General features: G+C 41.9%; 1 protein-coding gene across 1 annotated transcript; it reads left to right on the forward strand.

The window, feature by feature from the left end:
* The first annotated feature begins 1,500 nt into the window (after positions 1-1,500).
* Positions 1,501-13,199, forward strand: tnfsf12 (TNF superfamily member 12). The gene is made up of 6 exons (XM_005454417.4): positions 1,501-2,260; positions 3,672-3,753; positions 5,955-6,014; positions 6,164-6,187; positions 6,281-6,408; positions 9,007-13,199. The coding sequence occupies exons 1-6, from the start codon at positions 2,009-2,011 to the stop codon at positions 9,280-9,282; spliced, it is 822 nt and encodes a 273-aa protein (XP_005454474.1). The 5' UTR covers positions 1,501-2,008; the 3' UTR covers positions 9,283-13,199.
* The last annotated feature ends 5,330 nt before the right edge of the window (positions 13,200-18,529 follow it).

Consider the following 18,529-nt stretch of genomic DNA (forward strand, 5'->3'; position numbering starts at 1 on the left):
ACACATACAAATTATTACTAATAAGCCATGAAAAGCTAAAACGGAAAAGTCCACTGGTAGTTATTCAATTCAACTGCCTCAAGGCACTGCAGCTCACATAGTTCCATTTGCCATGTGAGGATGAGTCACATTTCTGTGGAGTTTTAACCACGAGTAGTGGTAAGCAGCGGTATTTCTCAGTCCCTGTTTTCTGACTCTCCTACGCATCCCATCCTCAGTAGCTGTCATAAGGTGAAAGGCGGGGTACGCTCTGGACAGTTCATCACATGACTCTGATACATACACTTGTGAAATGGAGACATTCCATGTTTTTGAATCATATTCAACACTTCATCTTCTTCAATACAGTGCCTGCAAATAAATGTGATATAATAGGATGCAAACAAAAAAATAAAAAAATAAATATATATATATATATATATATATATATCAACAGATGTAATATTTGCATAATCTTCCACAGTGCTTGACATCTGCTTGCTGAAATGTTAGACTGTCCTTCCGTGCAGTACGTTTAAGGGTTTTCTTCCATTCCTGCAAGTGGGCCTTTGCGGATTTGCTGCGTGCTCCTGATCATCATTCACTCGGATATGATGACTTGAATCAATGTCTGCAAACTCACCAAAGCTATGAAGCAAGAAACCCCAAATGAAAACATTTCCACCGCTATGCTTTACAGATGGTTCTTCTCCTGAAAAGCCACATTGGGTCCAAACAAGTCTACTGCTCCTGTGGCCAAACAGCTCTGTCTTTCATTGGGCTCCCCAGAGCATGTTATTCCAAAAGTCTCTGTGTTCACCTATATGTTCACTGGAAAACTGTAGATTTATTCTAATCTTTTTGGGCAGGAAGTTATTTTAACCCTTCATTTTCACACAAATGTGCACAAGGATGCTCATTCTCACATATGTATGCGTGAGTTAGACGTTTGGCAGGTGAGGTGTCAGCAGTGCTGTCCAACAAAGGCTGGAAAGAAGAAGAATCCTCGGACTCCTCGGACTACTTTTAAATTCAAGTTTGATTTTAATTTACTGTTTGATATGGTGCCTGCTGTGTGGGGCCTCGTAAAAAATGCACTAGAGCTCTGAAAAACGCCTCACACCCCTGCTATTTTAATGAACAGCGTCATTTTGTAAATGTGGCTTCAGCAGTCTGCTTGTTTAAAATGATTCAACGCACTCTCCAAAAAATATTTTAGGAGTTGCAGAGATCTAGTGGTCAGGACGCAGCGTCATCACGTGAAATTCTCTGAAGATAAGAACCTCTGTGCTTTGTATAGAAGGAGCTGGTACTCCTGTTTGAACCCACTGGCCTTTTGTTCCATGGAACCCATCTTTTTTTTCTTTTCTTTTTATAAATTCAATTATGAATGAAAACTTTGCTCTCTGGCTCACCTGTTGATGGCACAGTGGAAACCAAACGTGCAGTGCGCAGATCGTGAGTCTATACAGCCACCGTGTGGTTACACACGGCACTGTCGCGGACATGAATGGCACATATTTGGAGTTGATGAAAGTGATTTGACAAGCAGCGGAAGCTCCGGTGCGCCTCGCGTAAAGCTTTCCGTGCGCTCCCCTCGTCGATTTTCACGGCGGCTGTCAGCTGGTATCAAAAATTCAGGGCGCAAGCAAAGTTCACCTCCAGCAGAGAGTGTGTGCGTCTCTCTCAGCGCGTGTGTACATTCATGTGTGCTCGGTCTGTCTGTCTAATAGACTGACCCCCCAGCACGCCGTTTAAAGGGAAGACAAGAGAGCTGAGTCAACGAATCACAAGGAGAAGGATGCAACAGTTGATGTGCGCCAGTTGCACAGTTTTCTTGTATTTGGAGACGGCCTGCACACACGGAGGATGGTGGCTGTGATTTGATCAGATGTTTTTGCTGCTTTGCTTTCAAACTCATCTGCCAGATAAAGCTAAAAGTTAAAGAGCAGATCCTACAGAGCGGTCACAGCCTGTCCTCTTATTGCCAGACTGGACATTTGGACTGAAATGCATTTGGAGGGACTTCATGCTCTGCTGGAATGGAGTTGAAGCGGGGGATTTCGGATGGTCTGCGGCGGTGATTAGCAGCGCAGTCTGCACCAATATGCATCGGATTCTGCAGAGGAGGCGAGTGCGCAGGCTGCGGGTCGTCTGGGCTTCTCTGGCCCTGGTGGCTCTGTCTCTGGCCGCATGCAGCGCGCTGTTTACGGCGTGGACTTTGCGACAGACGCGGGACCTGTCTCAGTCCTTCAAGATCCTGCAGGACCGACTCGAGCAGGTTTGTGTCATACTTTAGAAAAAGATCTTAATAATTCGAGCGTGCAGACAGCCCCTCTCCGTTTTTGCACCAACAATAATATTTACTCTCCTGCAACTTTTTTTTTTTTGAAAGACCATCAAGTGTTTCTTATGTAACTTCTTTTGTGGCTGCGGTTACGGGAATCTTGGCTGGGGGCATATGGACAAATCCACACTTCACCCTCCCCCTTTTCTCTCGCCCCTCGCACGTAGACTACTTATTCTCGCACCATTTCTCTGCTTGGCACTTTTATTACTCGCCAATAAGCGCAGTCAAATTGTGCCGAGTTGTTGCTTATTTTTGTGTCCGCCTCCCCCTGTTAACCACCTCCACCCCCATTCTCCCGGGTGGGGGGTCATGATTAATTACTCTGGTGCCAGTTGTGCTCCATTTTTTTTTTTAATCTAAATTTACTGGAAAGCCTCAGCTATTTGGCGTATGCCCGCTCACCCCACTGCCTCGAGTCTGCCGGGGACTCGAGGCGTGAAACGGGCTGCACGATAAAGCGTGGCAAGTGTAAATCATTTTCAGCCCGCACAAGCAAACGCTTCTAAATCTCCTGCAAAGTGCAGCTTTCCTAAACTTTTTTCCACTCTCCTTCTTTTTCTGTTTTGCACTTGCAGCAAATATCCGACACGAGATTGCATCACAGGACAAATAAATTTCCAAAAGGAGCCAGAATGGAAATTCTACTTGTTTTTTTTTTTTTCTGTTTTTGAGTTCAGTGTATTTCACAAAACCAGATTGCAATGGTTTTTATATCAGGAGAAAGAGAAGGTGGGGGCAAGAAACCTGCGCATAACACAAATACCCCCCAAAATTGGACACGTGGAGTGTTGCTGGAGCCCTCCCCAAGGGGGCCCCTGTTCTGTCCATTTGACCGTTAGCCAACTTCTGATGAGAGCCAGTGAGTGAACGTCTGGAGGGTGCAGTGCAGCTCTCTCGGCCTGCTTTTCCACAGTAGCAGTAAATTTAAACATACTTCTTCCCCCTCCTCTGGAGCAGCTTCTCCTCTTACTCGATTTAGGCCTCCTTCGGTCACCCAGTGGAGCCCCCCCCCCCAGCCACCTTCCAGTTGAGGGTTTAAATCCTGTCTGGCTTGACAAAATCAATTTCTTTCTTGTGGAAAAAAAATGACATGTGAAGAATTCGAAGTGCTGAAAACATGCATTAGGTGTCGCAACCAGTCGCTGAGGAAGTGGTAGATTTACAGCTAGAATGGCAGCAGAGTGGGTAGGATACTGCCAGAGACCAGTCTGCTGCTTATGTGGCTGGCAGGAAATAAAGGCTGTCTGTGACCATGAGTGGGTTCTGTGCCAGAAAAAAAAAGTTATGAGAAAACTAACTGGCCGTTTGTTAATAGCTTGTTTTTTTTTCTGTGTTTCAACAGGTCAACACACAGAGGAAGGCCATTGTTCAGCTGATCCTGGAGAAGAGAGAGCTGCTGGTGGGGCATCGAGTGAAGAGAGATGGTACTAGTGCTGTGATATACTGCTGATTTGGTATCGATCGCATACCAAGTAAATTCATGGCCGGTGTTTCAGATAGCAATACTTTTAACCTCTAAAGGCAGCTTACATAGGGGAGAGGAGTTTGTCATGATTTATGAGATGAATCATCAATTTGCAAATTCCTACCACATTTTAATGGTTAGTGATGAGTAGTTACTACAAGAAAACACACCTCTCAGCCTTTCATCTATTTTAAAAGTGGTTTTTTTGTAGCCCTGGAGTCTAAATGTGTCCATCTCTAAAGCACATGAGCTTCTGTTGTTTAAATGTGCTGAAGTCTGTAAATAAAACAGACGTTAGGACATTTTTCACAGTAGATGTTTGATCATTTTTCTTTTCCAATAAAATACTTTAACACAATTCATTTGGCTACACACTGAACTTAGCAGGACATTAAAACCAAACATTGGTCCTATCGCGCCAATACCAGCATTGGTATCGATGCTATCGATATTTGGCCCAATCCGCCCAACTCTAGATGGTACTGCGTCTCGAAAGCCTGCCAAAGCCTGACATTTTTCTTGCACTGCAGCACCACCGGCATGTATAAGACGTCCTGTCCTTTCAGCTCTCCAAATTGCCACAGACACAGTCTCCTTACCAACTTTTGTTTTTTTAGGAAGAACATTTAACGCAGAACGCTGGCCAGTCTTGGCCCCACATGCCACTTTGGTCAGGTCTCGCGGGCCGCAGGCACTACCCGCTGCTATAAGTTGACACAGGAAAAAGTAGGCAGCTGGAAGACTGTTTCAGAAATTACAGGTCTGACCAGAGTCCCAGAAAAAAAGCAGCTGGCGCGGGCGCTGGGGGCCTTGTTGCACGCTCTCGGGCAATGAAATTGATTTTTTTCCCCACCGCCAGAACACACGACTGACACAGCTATGATTTGTTGTGAAAGCGGTGATATTTGATGACCTATCATTGCTGTATTTATAGCCTCTGCTTGCGTCACCATCACGGGACTGCTTGATTGTCCACGTTTTGCCCGAGAGTGAACCCACACGAAGGCTTTTTAAAGGGGATTAGTGTCTAGATTTCACCAGTGTATCTGTATTGATATCCTCTAAGTGCTAGCTTATTGGTTTTAGTAACTAATATCTCATTAAATTGTCAGAAACTCATGGCTGTCAATGGAAAAAAAGAAGAAAAACGAGGGAATAAGAAGAGCAAACAGCTTTTTCCAGTCTTGCCTTTCAGCAGGACACTGCTGTTATGTTCTCCTCTGAAAAGACCGACAGCTTAAGTCGAGAAAATCTGGCCAGCCTGAGGGCTTTACGCTCGGCCATAGCAAATCCAAAGTCCACAGGGTCACCCACATGTGAGTTATTTTCACAGGGGCTCAATATTCCCGAATGACGGCGGTGGGAGACGATTGGCCGGTCTCATCCTGAAACATAAAGTGTGTAATTCACAGTTCATACACAGAGTTGTATCAGTGTTTGAAATCGGCTGGATTGCAAGGCAAAAAACCCTAAAAAAAACCTTTAGTGGGGAATAAGAGCAGGCGGTCATCAGCTCTGTGCTTTATTTATTGCAGATATCTGAGCCTGTTCTCGGATGAAGCTGGCTGTTGCTTCACTCTGTTCTTAATCGACTCTTCTGGGTCACGCTGCAGCCAAAGACCCTCTTTGACTCTCCTGTTCCTGCACTTCATTTTTCTTGCTTAGCCTTTTAGTTCTTCAGCTTTGCCTTTTAATGCCTGTCCTTTTCTGCTTTATCAGTCACTTTCCCCCTGTCCATCTTGGGGGTTTTGTTGGTTTTCTAAATTTTTTTACCCTTCCTTCCAATCAGATCTCTCCAGCCTCCTTCCTTCCATCCAATCTCTGTATTCAGTATTTTCTACATGACTGCGACCAACTGGCTCCAAGATTAGCTGCTAAAAGTGTGTGTGCGTGGTGGTGGTGGGGAGGCACGCGCTTCTGACCGAAAATAATAGTTTGAGGAAATATTATTGAAGCACGTGAAAGGAAATCCTTTGCCCATCTGCTAACCCTGTTAGAGCCAGCCAGGTCTGGATCTGAATGGCACCAAATTAACGCGTCATGTTATTAGACAGATACAGATGGGGATGATTGCTTTGTCCAAATAAATTGTTAAGAAAAAAACCCCACAGACGTCATTTTTATGTGCATTCAGTCTCCTGTCCTGCCTCCCTTTCACAGAGAGGACGTCGAAAGCAGGGAGGAATGGAAATGGAAGGAAAGCGGCGTCTCATTTTGAGAGTAAGTGGCTTGGCAGATCTCTCGTAGCTGTCTCGTGTAGCATCTGCTGAAGTGTTTTCAATCATATACCCCTATACGATTGCACTCATAAAATCTTAATTGACTTTCCCTTTTCCTTTTCTTTCAACATCGCTTTTGCTTTCCATCAGTAACCAAAGTCTCCTCTCAGCAAGGTAAGAGTCGTAAAAGTGAAGGACAGAGGTTAATCTTTGGATCTTTTGTCTCTGAGAGGAATGACCTGGGATGTGTGTGCATGTGTCTAACAGTGGGAGATGGTGGGGTGATCAAGGGCTGGGAAGAGAGGACGCTGAATATGAGTAAAGCGGTGAGGTACAACAAGGAGCAGGGCACCTTCACCGTGGAGAAAGCAGGCGTCTACTTCCTGTTTTGCCAGGTGAGTTTCTGCTGGGAGCTATAGTTTATTTGGAGCTGCAAACTCTGCATACAAGGTGTGGCTATTAAACAAGGAGTCTGGGCTTATCTAAGCTAACCCAGCATTAGTCTGGGACTGTCTGGCAGCCGCACCTCTACCTTAAAGCTGAACCAGTCACAACTTTTCCATTAATAATGTCTCAAATGAATGCGTGTAGTATTAAAGGCAGCTCAGTGGTGTGCTTTGAACCCAGACAGAGCGCCTCTGAGTGGAGTTAGCATGTTTTCTCTTTACACAAAAGAAAAAAACACCAGGTTAGTTCTGCCTGTTTGTGTGTGATAAACTGTACAAAATCAAAATGGCTCCCAGTTGGCAGCTAGCTGATGTACACAGTGATATGCGAGCAAAGATGAAGTAAAGATCCAGATATTTCCCTCAGGTTCTGGTAGACTGTAAATAAAAGATGCCCACATCTTTTTTTTAAAAAAAGTTCAATTTTCCACCAGTGTTAATTTCATTGTCCAGTAATTTCTCTCAACAACCTTTTTCATTGAGAGAAATTATTTTACTGACACGTCAGCGGATAGGAACGAGATGAAAATATTCTGGCGAGATGAGATCCAAAGACAACTAATTAAGTTGTAGAAAGGCAGAACGTGTTTGGCAGCGATCCAGTGGTTAGATGCTAACAATCGATCAGCCCTCGGGCAACGGTACAGCTTTTTCTTGGAAACAGAACTCAGAAATCTCCCTGTTTCTCATTGAAATGTGACAAAATGTTAGTGCTCTGGACAAAGAGAGGAGCAGACATATGGACACATTTCACATTTGATGTCAATAAAAGTAGGACACCAAACTATGCCACACTTCTACGCTTCAACGCTTTAATATCACCTTTAGATTTAACATTTACTATAATTTTATGAGAATTATGCGATTAAAACGTAAAGAATTTAGATGCTTAAATGATGACTAAAATTAAATCAAAATTTGCACTGGTTGCTGAAGAACATAATTGAACTGGAGCTGATCCGCTTGCGCTAGCTAGCTTAGTTAGCAAGGTATGCCCACTGTTCAGTTTTAATATAAACCTTTCAAAGAAAATTTGGTTGCACAGTATTAATGTCCTCTGCTTAAGGTTTTAAAATTCATAATGCTACTGTAAAACAATATTTTTGCAGTAATGTTACAAAACAAAAATCACTGGCTAATGAATTATAGCTCACAAGTTGTTAGCCAGCGAGCACACCTTGGCTAATCCTCCTTTCTGCTACGACAAACTTGCTATGACAAAGATTTACTTAAGTTTTTAATTCAAATGAGTGACTGAGTCCATAAACTCAACAGGAAAGTGTTTAAAGAGGTCAAGAAAGAGTCGTTTTCCCTTAAATGTATATAGGATTAGAAGTATTTTTGTAACTGTATCGCCCCCTGGTGACTATTAAAAAGAATACAGGCTAAGTTACTTCTACATTCGCTTCACTCTTTAAACCCTGAGGCTTTGTACTGTTTGCAGTTACAAATTAACCAGCAAACAATACAGCAAACTTTTAAATTATAACCAAATACAAAGTCAACATTGTGTAATGTATTTTTAGGGAATTTGGTTGTCCCTGAAAGTGAATATTTCCTGGAACAGGCAGCTCTGTTGAATTCCTTTTGTAACAAAATGATTAAGAAACCCACATTTGCAGTAAGAGGAGTACACTCTTACAGGAAACAAATCAAAAAAATCAAAGTCTTTGTCATCTGCTGGTGACTCATGACATAAATTCATCTTTTTTTTAATGAAGTAATTCATTATATGACTTCCCTATAATCTGACTTCTTCTTTTGAAACCACATACTGTGTCATACTTTGTGTTTGCGATGGGCACATCCATCTTTTATATACAGTCTATGGAAAAGACCAAAACAGAGTCAAAATCATAACGTTTTGTCCCAAAGGTATAAATGCAGCTTTAAATCACACACAAGTTGATTAGGTATCTTTATATTATTTCACAAATTTCTATATTTTTTATCCTGCCATCAAAAAACAATTTCACACTATGGCTGGGTAATAATTTAAAGCAAAATTAAAGTAAACTGAAACAGTTTCATGGGATGGTTAAGACAAAGTTCAAACACTGACGATTCTGAGAAAGATGAATCCAGCAGAAAACATCTTAAATAACACAGAGGTCCAAGATGAAGCATCACACCTATAAAAATACATTTCTTGCTTTTAGTCTGGTGAATTAGGCTCCAGCCCCCCGTGACTCTGAATTGGATAGGTGGAAGAAAATGGATAGATGGTTGGATAGTATGGTGAATTAAAAAAGTCTGCATGCAACGCTAGAAGCAAGCTTTATTTAGCTCTAGCAGTCATAGTGTAGGCTTATGAATCATGTTTTTGGAGAGCTGGGTATCAGGTTTTGGGTAATCTCAAGTATCCAGGCCTTCCTCCTTGTCAGGCTGACAGAAGTCTGGAGAAAATCTAAGCAAAAGGAGAAAAAAAGAGAAAGAAAAAGTCATGAAATCCTGAGGCAGTGTGCTTAGGTTTCACATGAATACTCCAGAAACAAGTTCTCCCTCTGCTGACCTGTTCATGAGAGATCATCTTCTCTGTCCATTCAGGTGTTGTTCAACGAGCAGCAGTCTCAGTACGTGAAGCTGGACGTGGTGACCCTCGGCTCGAGGGTTCAGAAGCTGCAATGCATGGAAGGCTACGGGACAACCCCCTCTGCCGGGCCGCACCCTTTCCACTTCCTGAAGCCCTGCCAGGTGTCCGGCCTCCTGCGACTGGACAAAGGCACGGAGCTGCAGGCCATTACGGGCCCGTCCTTCAGACTCCACAGCGTAGGCAATCCCTCCGCCTCGCCTCACGTCTTTAGCATCTTTAAAGTTAACTGAAGCACACTGTGGAAACTTTTTGTTTTTGTTTGTTTTTTTTAACGAGTAAACAGACTCATCAGAGAACTAACTTGTTTTTGTGCGGACAAGATTGTTTTCTAAATGGTGAAACTGTCATAAGCGGTCGAGGCATCGCTTAATGCTACGGCTTCTTCCCAAAGACGTTAATTTGAAAGACAAACCCTGACATTTGGGGAAGCTGTTGTGGATTTTTTTTTTTTTCCTCTGGACTGCAGAGCTGTTTTGGAACGCAGATTTTTGGAATAAAACCAAGGCCCGCAGTGAATGTCTGCCGAGGGAACAGATGTGATGGGAGCTGTTCTGTAGATAAAGGGCTTCATATAAAAAAGAAGAAGCAGAAGAAAATTCCTTGGATGTTCATCTTAGCCTGTGTATTACGCTATAAATTGTGCTTAAACTCTTTATAAGACTATGAGTAAAGCTGTGCATGCACCTTCCACTTCCACAGCTGAGAACACATCTGCACATCTACACGAGTTGTCATATATTTTATACAATGCAGCGTCAGTGTGTATGAAATCTTACAAATCAATTTTTTTCTGTTTATACTGATTTTATAATATCAATGCAAGCATTTTCTTTAAATACTTTGGATATATTTTACACACATTTTACATTTTATCAAGGAGGTGGTTTGGGCGGTGTTTTAAATACCATGGATGTGAATTTGTTATCTTTTGTAAGGTTATAAAGATTGTTTGTATACTTTGTTGTGCAAGTTATACCGACCAAGCATAGAGCTTTAAATATAGCTTGTCCTTACTCCCTCTTCTTCACCTGATTGATGACCATTTTTCAAGAAATAACCTGATAAAACTGTTAATTATTCAGCCAAAATACAGATAAAGCTGTATTATAAATGAAGTTAATAGATTTTCCTTTTTTTTCATCACGTTGGCAAAGTATAGACGCTTATGTAAGTTATTCACAAACAACTAACAGAAAGAAAATCACAAAAATGAAATGCACTGCCATGAAATTGGTACACGCTTTCATGCACCCCTGAGCGAATTCATAGAAAAACAGCCGTTTCCTGTCAGCCTCAGCTGGATGTTTTTGTTTTGCACTCATTGTTGTGGCTGATGATGGGTCTTTAATGGTCGACTGCGCATGTAGGCACGATCGGTTCACGTACATCAAACTCTGTGTTATCTTATTTGGCAGAAATCTATGCATTTTCTGTTCTTTACGATCATTTGGAAAGCTTTCATTAATCCAATTCTGGGTCACATCGGTGCTGGAGCCTATCCCAGTTGCCATAGGGCGAGAGGTGAGATAAGTGGCCCCGAAAACACTAACAAAGAAATTGTATTTGCGTGACTAAAACCCAAGTTATCAACAGATAATCTTATTACACTTAGTGATTTCCTTTAAATCTGACTGAAACCTCTTAGAAGGAGATCCAAATACTTTCATGCCTGAGAAATCCTCTGTCATGGATATTCACACCTCTCAAAGGAACCTGCTCATGTTAGTAAAACATTTTCTACTTTTATTGAAGATGCTGCACCTGAACACGCGGAGCTGCACAAAGTCATCTCCAAGTTACAAAATAGATTATTAAACCCTTGTGCTAATCAGCCCTCTTAATGTGGTAAACAGTGTGCAATATTGGCGCTGCTGATTGCAGACCAGTGACGCCCAACCAGAGATTCTTGTATACCAGGATATAACTGCAGTTTCAGAGAGGTCACAGAAAGCCATTTTCTTACCAAGTCTGGCATTGTAGGAGCGCCGTGAGAGGAGATGCACACCTTGGACACCTCTCTCCACACAGAAAAGCCCCAGGCACGCTCTGATATCCTCGTGTTGGTGTTGTTCCTACATCATCATAATAACGCTGGCTCATGATCAGCATTGCACCCGACCAGTGACCTTGTCTGTGTTAGTTAACATTCAGTTAGCATTAGCCAAGAAGTTAGCTAAGTTAGCAAACCAAGATAAATAAACTAAATTTGGCTAACAGCAAAACCTGATAATATGTTTATTATATATTATAAATGAACAACGAAAACACTTGAAATGCTGACCATTTGTTCTAGAAGACAGGTTTATATTAACAAAGGTAAGGTTTTACTTTTTTTCTCCATATTTTAAAGTTATGCAATCACAACAATGTGATTGGTCAGTTGCAATTTTCATACTGGACTGACATCATTATGATAATGCAGTGAGAACACCAACACAGGGATTTCAGACACACCAGCCTCCTGGCAGATTCAGACCCAGAGGTTTCTTGTTGTAAGGTAACAGTGCTAACCTCTGCACCACCATGCAAGTCCTAACTAATCTAACACATAAGTTAAATGCTAATAGGTTCAAAAAGTTAGCTGGTACTGAAACGAAGAGCCCATGAAAGTTTAAATCAAAAGGAAAGAAGCATCAGGACAAAGTTAAAACATGAAAGAGCAGCGATGAGGCTGCTGCTAAGAGCTAAGCTAAAGGACCCACGACAGCAGAAATATGAACAAAAGCAACCACATCTGTTACTTCACATTTATCAGTTATGTATTTTAACCAGTTAGTAAATGGTTAAAACAGATACCTAAAAGTAAGAAATAGTGAACTGAAAGTTCTGGATTCACAGTAGAGGGTAAATACCAATAGGCTATATTAGCTGTGAGTGTTAAATAGCTAAAAATAAGTATAAATTGAAAAGGAAATTAATGTCATTTATCCATTTATGCAATGGATAAATGACTTCATCACCCACAGAATGCTTTCATATTGTAGTATCAGGGTCAGATTTTAACAAACTGGCCCTAAAAATGGAGCCTTTATTGTATAAAATTATTTATAACAAAGGCAATCAGTGAAAGGGTTACCAGAGCTCATCTGGGCACTGTGGGTGTGCATGGGTCTGACAAAAACGACTGAGAGTCATTGCTGTAGTCTGTCCTTTTACCCTTTTGTGGCTTCATTTTTATTACAGTGAATTTATAAAAGCCAGATATTAAATCAGTTGTGTGACACCGAAAGCAGAACTCTGCAGAAACATGGAAAAGATCCAACATCAATTTTCAAGGGAGTCGTTCCAGGTTAACCTCGAGGGAAAAAAAGAAAAGAAAAAAGAAAGTTCTGGTTATTTGGTGTCTGACTGCAAAAGAGAGGTGAATGGTGTCATACTGAAAGCTACATTTAAGAGTTTAGTTTAATTTCTAAAAGCTCATAGTATTGGGTTTGTTTTACTTTTATATCCTTCTGGAAATATAACTCCTTCCATTCTCTCATACGCTGCTGGTTTCCGTAATATTCCTTGCTACAATGCAAACAGTGTGTATTTCTAGCCGTGGGTTTCTGCACTCCCACTCTTGTTTATAAGTAGTTTTTGTGGATGGACCACATTGGTTTCTCCTCAGCACTTTACTGCAGCGATCGCAGCGTTTTTAATTGGAACCAAACATTTATGTTTTCAAATGGAAAAAAACGTCCGATTCTGCAGTGCAGACGATATATCCTGTTTGATTTCCTCATCATTTTCCTCTTTCCTCTTTATGTCTCAGTCATCCCCCCTCCACATCCCTGTGCACCTCATACTTCCCTGTCAGCACCAATCAGACTACACACACACACCCACCCACACACACACACCAACAACCCTCTAAATTTTCACTTCCTGAATCTGAACCTGAACCACATAGCTTAAAGTCTTTGAGGAAAAACATGCCTCGTCCCACCCCCGCCACCACAAACACACACACAACACACACACATGAACACTTCCCTGCCCCAATTCCTTTTTCTCTAAATGTCAAAGTTTATCGCCATCTCGGAAAATTCTGTAATGTTGTGAAGACGTTCTCTGTAAAATGATGATGTATGCATTGTCTAAACATTGTTAAGTTTCCACACACTTTGTTCACACTTAAATAAACCTTCCTTACTGTTTTTGAAAAGCTCAATTTTTTAAAGAAAGAGACTCAAAAATATGTTAATGGGAAGCATAAAACAGCTAACAAAGCATAAGCCAATTTAGAACCATTATCCTGCTCAGCCTTGAATATTGGAGAGGAGAATGACTCCATACATGATGGGAAATGGATATGTGAACACCTTGATCCAAAAGGAAGGGATTCCATGCTTCACGGGATGCCTGGAACACAGAGGAGTCCTAGGCCAGATGATACATGAAGCCAGGTCAAAGAAAAGCAATCTGACAGTAGTCTGGGTGGACTTGGCTGGACTTTGTAGACATTCCTCACAATCTCGTCAGAATAGCCATAAAGTATTACCAGACCGCATCAAGGGAATGATCTGCAGCTACCTGCGAGGGGTCAAGCTCCGCTTCAAGACCAAAAACTACATCACCCAGTGGCAGCACCACGAGAAAACGATTGTCACTGGTTGTGCAGTCTCCCCCATCCTATCATCCTGGTATGAACCTCATAATGACAGTAGCGGAAAATGTAACCAGAGACTCTGTGAAGAACTGAAGCATCTGATAACCAGCGATAAAAGACTTCGTGGATGACCTTATAATCACAACATCTTCCAGTGTGCATTCAAAATGGGTCCTAACCAAGCTTGATGAGGTGGCAACACAGACTACGATGACGATGACTAAGGGACAGCAGCAACATCCACAACACTGAAGAGAAAGCACAGGGGTGGTTGAAGACTACTGATAAATCTGGGCTCCTGGGGAAGTTTTAGACACGGCTGTACCAACGAGGCTTGCTTCCAAGGTTGATGTGGTTGGTCATAGTGTATGAAGTCCCACTTACAGTAGTGGAAGGAGTGGAATGAAAGATCATTGAGAACCTAAGAAACTGGCTCCAAGTTTTACTCCAGTCAGGCTCTACATCCGACCTGGGCAACTACAACTACTCTGTCATCTCTCATTGCAGAGTTCAAAGTGACAAATGCAGGGTTGCCTTCATCTTCAGAGATTCAATAGACAACAAGGTCAGAGAAGTAGGTTAAAAACTACATCAGGACAAGAGTGGAAGGACTCTCAATCACTGGTCCAAGAAAAAGGAATCTTTAATATCCAACTTTATTTTAGCAGCCTGTACAGGATGACAAAGTCTGGGCATCACATGCTTCCAAAAGTCTGGAAAAGCTTAACTTAACAAAGAGGAAAACCATGATCGAGGCAGAAATGAGAAACATAGAGTAAAGAGCAGTCAAGCTTACCTCCCAGGGCTCCGGGGCAACATGGGTCCACCCCAAGAGGAAGGTGACTTGGTGTCATGGTCCAGGAGAGTAGCTGCATTTTTTCCACGTTTCTGAGTTCCACCTCTGGGCGGAGCCCTCATCCACACGCCTGTCATGCTCACCTGTCTGTGATCCGGGATAATCAGCCAACAGTGTTTAAGACCAGCGCATGCAACTTTTCTTCACCAGTTCGTCTTCTAATCTACGTTAGTATTAGGCCTCCTTTGCATCTTGTGATTTCTCTTGTTCATGCTAACTTATCCCGTTCTCCTTGTGTTTCTAGTAGCTTCTCGGATTCACCATACTCATCATTCACACTTCTTTTCACTCACCCGGACTCTGGTCATCTCTGGAAATGCTAACCGCTGGTTCATAATCACAGGATCACCATTCCTCACTTGCCTGCCCTCCTGCCACTGGATTCCCGTTCACTGGACCATTCAGGTTGGATTCTGGACTCACTCTCATCTGTCTGGACACTCACCCGCCCAGTATTGCTTTTTCCTAGGCACCCTCCACTTGAAGGCAAAAGACCCTTGTGCAAGTTCCATGACGCACACAATTCCTGACCCTTGTTCGAGTTCCACGCACCACCCACAATTTGTGTTTAGTGTTTAGTAAATAAAATCCAGTTAAGTTTGATCCCATTGTCCTTTTCCGAGTCTGCATTTGGGCTCTTTGACACTTGGGTTGACTTCTGGAGCCATTCCAAATCTGCACAGCAGGGGCATGAGAGATGACCTAATGTCCAAGTTCTACAGGGACCCTGGTACATATCTTATTAGGGTACATGTCTGCTCTTAACCAAGGCAGATACAAGTGGTGCCATGACCAAGTACTGGCTGTACTCCCAAACGTCCTAGAGCAAAAACCCATCCGTTCTTCTGTCCATCCAGCCATCTTTTTTGTTTATCTGAAGTTGAGTCACAGTGGCAACAAGCTAGGCACAGAATTCCAGTCATCCTTTTCCTTAGCAGTATTTTTGTAGTTCCTCCTGGGGGGTCCAAAGACACTCAAGATGATATATATTGTGGATATACCCCAGATGCCAGAAAAAAAAAAAAAATAGGATGGCTGCGTATCCATGACTTTGCCTTTTTGGTCACTTACTCAAAGCTCATAACCGTAAATGTAGATTGACCAGTAAAGTTTGACCTTCTGGCTCAGCTCTGAAACAAGTTTTCAAAAATTCTTATGTTGATGGGACCAGCAGTTTTTACAGTTTGTTGCACCTCACCATTAAATAGTAAACCATGTCAGTCGTTTTGCTTATGGACACCTTGTCATATAAAGTAAGTGAGTTTGTTGCTGGCATTACCTGTGAGTAGTTGAGCTCAGGATTCATTTTTCTTAGAAGTTTGTATTTTCACCAGTATGTCTCATTTTATTATTTATTATTATTGTGTAGATGTGCTATTGTATTGTGGCATAGGTATACTTTCACTTTTGTTGCATATGTCATATTTAGATTAATGGAAACAAATAACCAATTGTTAACAGCAGGAAAGCAAATATTAAATTATTTGGGCAATTAATAAATATATTAATAAATTTTGGGCTTTCAAGATACTGATTACAAAGTGATGTACAGAAGAAAACTAAATACGTTAGACATCAGTACATCGACATAGGTAATTAAAATTAAAATCAAATGTAAAAAGATGGGTTCTGACCACATGCTTGACCACACTGATGAGCATTAAAAAACAAAAACATCTACAAGCCCAAGATTTAAATGTAAAAATGCACAAACAGTACAGAAGAGTATTCACCTGAGATGTAGAGCTATCTGCAGAGGGCTTCCCGGTGTGTACCTCATGGGAGCTGAAATCATCTCCAGACTCTCCTATTAGGGAGTACAAAGCTCCTATAACAGTAAACGCTCGTCTGTGAGCGGCAGCAGTCTGTTCTGAATAGCAGAGCAGGGTGACTCTTCACCTTTTAGTCATTGTGAATCACCAGTCATCTGCTCCTCAAGGTTGCTGTGCATGTGTGCGTGTGGGAGGCAGAGGGGCCTCCGAAGGGGAGACACTGAATCAGCGCGGCGTCCTCAGGAGTTCCCAACTCTTGCAGCATCCACCATCAGAGCAGAGCGACTAAGATGATTGGGTGTTAGGTGGTATTCATACAAATTAAGTGATCGCGACTCTAGTATTTAAAAACTGAGAAGAAATAACAACCACATGTACATTTATGAGCTTTATAATGCAACTTGCTCACTTCACTGCCTTCCAGATGAAACTTAATATAGCTAATGTTTGCACATTTAGATACTGACTCCTCTTTTAGTTTTTCTACTTGATGAAAAAATAAGACTCAGTGATTTTTTTTCACTGATTCCATTAAATATACTGCACTAACAAAAATATTGTGATGCTATTTCATGTGTTAGTATCTTTCTTTCTCTAAAATATACCAACGTAATAAAGCCAATTATTTTGACTAAAATAGTTTTGCTTGCTGCGTGAAAAGTCTGAAGGTTTTCAGCTCCGTGAGGCTGAATACTGTAGATAAATGGCTTACTGCACTATCAAGCTAGGTCCCTGTTGGAGTGGCATCTCCAGGAGTTTGTAGTCTAGCAGAAAGAAGCCAACTTCATCATCTCAGACTGCAGACAGCAAAAATCTTTATTCTGCTTTTTGAAATAATTTCTGCGAGATGGAAGCCACTCCAGTCTAAAGTAGCATTGCGGAAACTGGTACTGGTCCACATAATAGTACTCTAAGCTCACTGATGCCACAGGGCAGGACAACGAGTACAATTATGAGACAACAATAGTCTGAGTTTGCCCATGAGAGTAGAGGACCACTGTAGAGGCTGAATTGTATTAAGAGGACCAAAATTCACTGATCTGAAACACAAGATGAGACAGGACAATTGCAACACCTTCACATTCACGTTGATGTGCTGTTGCACAACCAGTTTCTGCCAAGTTTTAGCTGTCAGTCAGATAGGCTTACATGTCCTCACGTATACTTTGGTCTCCAGAGGAGTTCATGATTGACTCGGTGATTGCAAGGTGCCCAGGGACTGTGTCTGCAAAGAAAGGCCAGACTGTCACCTCTCTACCACCGTGCTGACAGTTGCTTTGTGCTGCTATGCTGTGTTTGATTTTCTCCAAGCACTGTGCATTAAGCCAAACATCTGCACTTTGGTCTTGTCTGTTCATTGTTCACATTGTTCCAGAAGTTCAGATGTAACTTTATTACGAAAGAGTATTAGGGCCACATTTAGCAAAAAACAAAGATTGTTTTCAGAATAAAATGAAAATTGAAAGAAAACAGTCAAAATGTGGAGGTTACAGGTGTTTCAAGTCAAACTTTCACGGTTGCTATCCCCTCTACATAAGCCCTTCGTGTTGGCGAGTTAGTGAAATCGTACTTAAGAATCAATTTTAGTTATAAGGAAATGATTTCTCTTTTAGCACATCGACACATTGTGGTCATAGGTTGAAAACATGGTGCAGAAAGCTGCATCTGGTCAGAACGACCCCCCCCCCAAATAAAAAGCAGACAAACTTGAAAGAGTTGGCCGGATTTGTACAAAATGAAATATCCGGCAGTGTACAGATGCAAGGATGCTGATGGTTACACCCTTGTGCAATAAAGAGGATGATGAATCACAAGACACGATACAACAGATGATCATTTGTTTCACTAATTTATCTAAACAAAGCATTTTGTAGAGCGGGCCCCAACCCCTAAGCTACGCACTGGTACCGGTGGGTGAGTCATAGTACCGGTACAGGTTTTATTTTGTTGTATTCATCCGAGACACCTTAAAGGCCGGTCCGTGAAAATATTGTCGGACATAAACCGGTCCGTGGCGCAAAAAATGTTGCGGACCGCTGTTGTAGAGGGTATAGGAGCCGTGGTAGTTGTTTGGCTTGAAACGACAACTGTAATCTCCACATTTTGACTTTTTTCTCATTTGTTTTAGTTGATGTGGCCCTAATACTCTGTCGTACTTTACAAACATAAGCTCTACTGATATGTGTTCTTTTTTTGAAGAGGCTTTCTCCTGAAAGTCCTTCAAACAAGCCATAACTGTTCAGTCTTTTTCTAATTGT

This window comes from Oreochromis niloticus, linkage group LG3, assembly GCF_001858045.2.
Source record: "Oreochromis niloticus isolate F11D_XX linkage group LG3, O_niloticus_UMD_NMBU, whole genome shotgun sequence".
NCBI lineage: Eukaryota > Metazoa > Chordata > Actinopteri > Cichliformes > Cichlidae > Oreochromis > Oreochromis niloticus.